The 4,998-nt window shown below is 37.8% G+C and overlaps 2 protein-coding genes across 2 annotated transcripts; one reads left to right on the top strand and one right to left on the bottom strand.

Annotated features, from left to right (window-relative positions):
* The first annotated feature begins 227 nt into the window (after window positions 1-227).
* LOC111785925 lies at window positions 228-1,587 on the top strand. Its single transcript, XM_023666299.1, has one exon. The coding sequence runs from the start codon at window positions 390-392 to the stop codon at window positions 1,539-1,541; it is 1,152 nt and encodes a 383-aa protein (XP_023522067.1). The 5' UTR covers window positions 228-389; the 3' UTR covers window positions 1,542-1,587.
* Window positions 1,588-2,195: 608 nt separating this feature from the next.
* LOC111785926 (bidirectional sugar transporter SWEET17-like) lies at window positions 2,196-3,968 on the bottom strand. Its single transcript, XM_023666300.1, has 6 exons — window positions 3,894-3,968; window positions 3,783-3,819; window positions 3,489-3,699; window positions 3,179-3,340; window positions 2,616-2,735; window positions 2,196-2,540 (listed from the first exon to the last, which is right to left on the bottom strand). The coding sequence occupies exons 1-6, from the start codon at window positions 3,925-3,927 to the stop codon at window positions 2,379-2,381; spliced, it is 726 nt and encodes a 241-aa protein (XP_023522068.1). The 5' UTR covers window positions 3,928-3,968; the 3' UTR covers window positions 2,196-2,378.
* Between the last annotated feature and the right edge of the window lie 1,030 nt (window positions 3,969-4,998).

The following is a 4,998-nucleotide window of genomic DNA, read 5'->3' as shown; positions in this document are numbered from 1 at the left end:
ATCATAAATATTTTTGGTCTTTATTTATTAGACTCTAATTAGAGATGTCTAGTTATAACAGCACTAGCAGATATTGTTGTCTCTGTCGTTTCACCTTTCTCGTTTAGCTAACCGACAAAAATCTTAATAAACTTTCTTTCATTTTCCATTGGGTCGGAGATGATCTCAGTAGATTAAATGGACATCTATAGCTATACTCGATCCCGATCCCGGGGGTCGGGTGGTAGTGAAGGTTTATTTTAATAAGGAAAAAGGGGGAAAAGGGCATGAAAATACCAAAAGTATATTAAAAACACCTTGTCTCCATCTATCCTTCTGTCTCCTCTCTACAATTTCATTTCATTTTCTCCTTCTTTCTCTTCAGCTACTAATCTCTGCAACTCCTGCCGATGGTCGAATTTCCGAACGCCGCCGCCGTGGATGACGGCGATATGGACGACGGTATGAGGTGTAATTACCATCCTTATCGGAGCAATCAAGGAGGGATTTGCGCTTTATGTCTCCAAGACAAGCTCGGAAAATTAGTCTCTTCCTCTTCTCCTCTTCCACTCCGACCTTCCTCTTCCTCTTCTTCCTCCTCTTCCTTCAGATCTGATTTCGCCACCGCTGCCGCCGGCGGGGGTTTTTCTGCTGCTTCGTCGCTTAAATTTCAGCCCGACAATGATCATCACGCGGCAAGGACACGAATCTCTTTTCTGTCGAAGAAGAAGAAGATGCAGCAGCAGCAGCAGGTGGAGGTGGGTTTTCGCCGGAGTAAATCGACGACGGCTCCGGCGAGAGGGAGGTTAATGGAGCAGAACGACGGCGAAGTTTATAGCCATAAAAACAGAGGATGGATTTGGTCTCTGTTTGATCTCTCTACCAAATCCCATTCTTCGAGGAAAATCGATCATAGTTCGAAGATCGCGTCGCTTCCGACCACCACGATCGCCGCCGCGACATCGGTGAAGCAGAAGGAAAAATGTACGGAAACGTTTAAGGATTTCTCCAGCACAGTGGAGGAAGATGGCGGTGGTGACGACAGTCCGAATAGCAGTCAAGCCACCGCGTCGGTCTCGTCGTTTGAACAAAAGGTGTCGAGATCCAGATCCGTCGGTTGCGGAAGCCGGCGTTTCTCCGGCGACTTTTTAGAAAGAATCGCCGGCTTCGGCGACTGTACGCTGCGGAGAGTGGAGTCTCACAGGGAGGGAAAACCCAAAACAACCTCCACCGCAACAACCGCCGTGCACGACGGCAGTGAATACCTGAAGGAGCGAGTGAAATGCGGCGGTTTATTCGGGGGGTTCATGATTCAGACATCGTCGTCTTTTTCTTCCGCTTCGTCATCGTACCGGGTATCATCGTCCTCCGGCGAAGAGGGGAGGTTCCCGGCGTACGGACAGCGGCGGAGCAAGAACAGAGGGTGGGCATTTGGTAGCCCGAGGACAGCCATGGCGAAGGCGTCGTCTTCATCCTCAGAAGGGAAAAGAGATTCGTCACAGAAAAATTCATCCACTCCAAATTTGGACGCCATTCCTTCATTTCTCCCTCTAAGAATCTGAACACAAAATATGAATTTTACAAAATATCTGAACCTTTCTCTGCTTAGTTTCTGTATTTTTTTTTTTTTTTAATATTTTACTTCATGTACTAAATATCTAAATAATTTTTTTTTTGGGTCTCAAATTAAATAGATTTATTTTCGAATTACTATTTTAGTTATTAAAATGCAAAAATTAAATTGAGAGATCGAAGAACTAGAGATCGATATTGACATATAAATTGATATTTAGAAGAGATCGATGTCTAGTAGTCTTTTTTTTGTTTATATATATATATATTTGTTAGTAGTATGTATCTCTTGTTAAATACTCAATACTCGTTGAGATCTCGAAACAATCATTCAATGATTCATAGAAGTCTCGTGTTTTGATAAAAAAATTTAAGTTTTTCATAATTTCTTTGAAATATAATGTCACACCTGGTACGAACTAAGGGTTATAAGTAGTATAAAAATTTTAATATGCTAGAATTATTTAATTTATTTGTTGTAATAGGAAGATTCCAATGCTCACGTGGGCCACATGCTGCGTATACTGAACAGATTTAGAGGACGTGCTGGGCTGGGCTCAGCTTTGGGCTCAGATCTTTCGGCCTTCTGCGGCATTGGAGTTTAAAGCCATTACAAACTTGTCTAAATTTGGTATGAACTTAGATAGTAAACAAGTGATTGATACGAAAAGGATTTAACCATGGTAGGTATATAGCGCATACATGTATGGACACCTAATGTTTCATGATGACTTACAGCCTTCAAAAACAATCAAAATATGCATAAAACAAACTCAAATTCTTCAACAAAAAAGAATTATATCGATGAAAGAAGAGATGACCCGAAATTAGGGTTCAGGATTTGAAGAAGAAATGAGGGGTTGGGTTTGCGAGTCTTGTTCTTGTTGAGTTCGGATTGAGGTCTTCAATGGCAGTGGCTTGGCATTTCTGTAAACTCCATAGATAGCAATCTGTGCTAATCCCAACCCTAATCCTATCCCATTTGGAACCTGCACAATTGTTCAAATCACTTATTTTAATTTTCAGATTTTTGATATAGTGAAGATTATATGAAGAACACTTACTGCAAGAAACCAATCGCTCAAGAGAAAAGCATAGAAAGTCCAGATTCCTCCGTTCAAGAAAAAGAAGAACGATAGCATGAAAGGCATATACTCCACGCTTCTATTTTTTATCACCGTTTTCTGCAATCAACATGATTCAATTTCTAGAAACTAAAAATTAAAATGGAAAATAAATAGTTGGAAAAAAAATTAGAGAAAAGTTGATATTTATGGAAGAAAACACGAGGTTGGGTCCTACACAATAATGATTTCAGAGCTGCAGAATTGGGAACGGATGGATGAAATTAATTACACATATCAACAACAGTGTTTATCAATCATTACTTGATTTTTCTCCCTCCTAAACGTGACTCTATTTTCGTCCTTAAATTAGTTTTTTGGATTTTTTGTCTTGGCAAAGGGTGGAATTTCGTACGTAAATTTCTAATTATTCTATGTTTTAAATAAGGCAAGAAATATAAAGTTCAAAATTCAAAGCAATAACAGAGCCAAGAAAGTTGAAGCTTATTGGACCGTTCCGTAAAAGGACAGACAGAAGGCTTAAAGTTGCAGCACGACCTTACCATGACAGAGAGCGGCGAGCCGTACATAATGATGTTAAGGCCTGCACAAACAAACCCTAGGGCTCCAATACGCGTTTCACCGTCCAACACTAATTGACTCACCACAATCGCAGTCGCAAAGAAGCCGATATCCAGAATCCCTACCATAATTCCAGTCTTCGCCTGAAAATTCACAACCGACACACACATAAACACAAAATCGATCAATCTCGATTAGTCAGTTACTTAGTCAATCCATCAATCGATGGATCGATCCCAGTTTCTCAGAGTAATCGCATAAATATTGACCAAATATCTTGAAGTTCAGTACCTTCATAGCCGACGGTGCGTAGATGAGGAAAACGCCGAGGAAGAAAGACTGTACAACAACGCCAAAGGAATTTACGGTGGCGACGAGGTAGGCTCCAGGCTTGATAACACCGTAGTAAGTCCAGAGAGAAGAGTTCAGCCAAGTGCAAACGTACGGAAAGCTCTCGAACTCCTCCGTCGATTTCTTCTTTATAATCCGCCAGAATGTTCCGCTGCAACCATTTCACAATCCATCCATAAAATATTCAAGATCTCAAAACTAAAATCGAGATAAGATCAAAGTCGAGGATCTTACACCGGAGAAAGGAACATAAGAACGGAGATGACGTTGCCTGTATACAAAAACCTCCATCAGAATCATCATCAATAGCGAATAAAAAACGAAAAAGAGGAAGAGAAGGCTGACCTATTACGCCGACGAAGAAGCTGAGTTCCGCCATGGTTGCTTGTTGAGAGAAGAAATGATGTGGTTTGCAGGTGCGAACGACGAGGTACCTTTAATAACAAGCTGTGTGCTTGTGGTTCTCATGGCTTTTTTTTAATCTGTAAAAAAAAAATCGAAAATCGTTTTCAAACATGTGACATATAAATTCATTACAATTATTGTTTCTTTTATTAATTTTATTAAAAAAAATATATAGGCCGCAGAAAATTTCAGCCATATTATATCGGAGATTATTATGGTATATAAAGTTCAAATATTTTTTAATAATGTATTAGAAATTATTCTATAGTTATTGGCCTTTTAAATTACAATATATAATTAAAAAAGATTAATCTTTTTTGTTTTTTATATCATGACTTTAAAAAACCAATATTTAGATTTATTAAAAGAAATTCTAGAAAATAATGATTTATGTAGGGACATTGAATTTATAAAAAAAAAACAAAATAATAAATAATTGGTGGGATTTGGTGACTAAATATATCAATTTTAATTTATAAAGATAAATTTACTTTGAAATATATGTATAAGGTAAGGACAAAAATGGTCCCCACGACTTTATGTTTGTGTTAATACAAGTCATGGTTAGTACACATATTTATTTATTTATTTATTTATTTATGTTATTTTGGTTTTATTGATTTATTTCCACTTTTACTCGAGAAAATAACTTATCGGACTTGTACTTGAATTGCGAGACTATTTAGAGATATCCACTAGATGGTTGAGACAGGAAATCCTTATGAAATTCTCTATTTATTTTAATAAAAATCGAGTTCCTCGCGATAAATTTAATATTCATTATATTTAGGATTTATGACCAATTTTTTATATATTTTTTATTTAGAATTATAGGATAAATTAATCAATTATTTATATAAATTTGTTTCCTTATCATTAGTGACTTGTTAGCAATTTTTAATATATTTCCAAAGTTCAACCCTTGTCATGTTCACTCGTTCGCTCGTTAGGGTCGTGCCAACATACTCTTTCGACCCTCGACTCTGTCTCTCTCCTGCGGTCTCTCTCCTTTCTCCAATAAACTTTTCAATAGTTGACACTATGC

This window comes from Cucurbita pepo, unplaced genomic scaffold (assembly GCF_002806865.2).
Source record: "Cucurbita pepo subsp. pepo cultivar mu-cu-16 unplaced genomic scaffold, ASM280686v2 Cp4.1_scaffold000844, whole genome shotgun sequence".
Lineage (NCBI taxonomy): Eukaryota > Viridiplantae > Streptophyta > Magnoliopsida > Cucurbitales > Cucurbitaceae > Cucurbita > Cucurbita pepo.
Note: the sequence above shows the minus strand (reverse complement) of the source record. Positions and strands in the feature narration are given on the sequence as shown.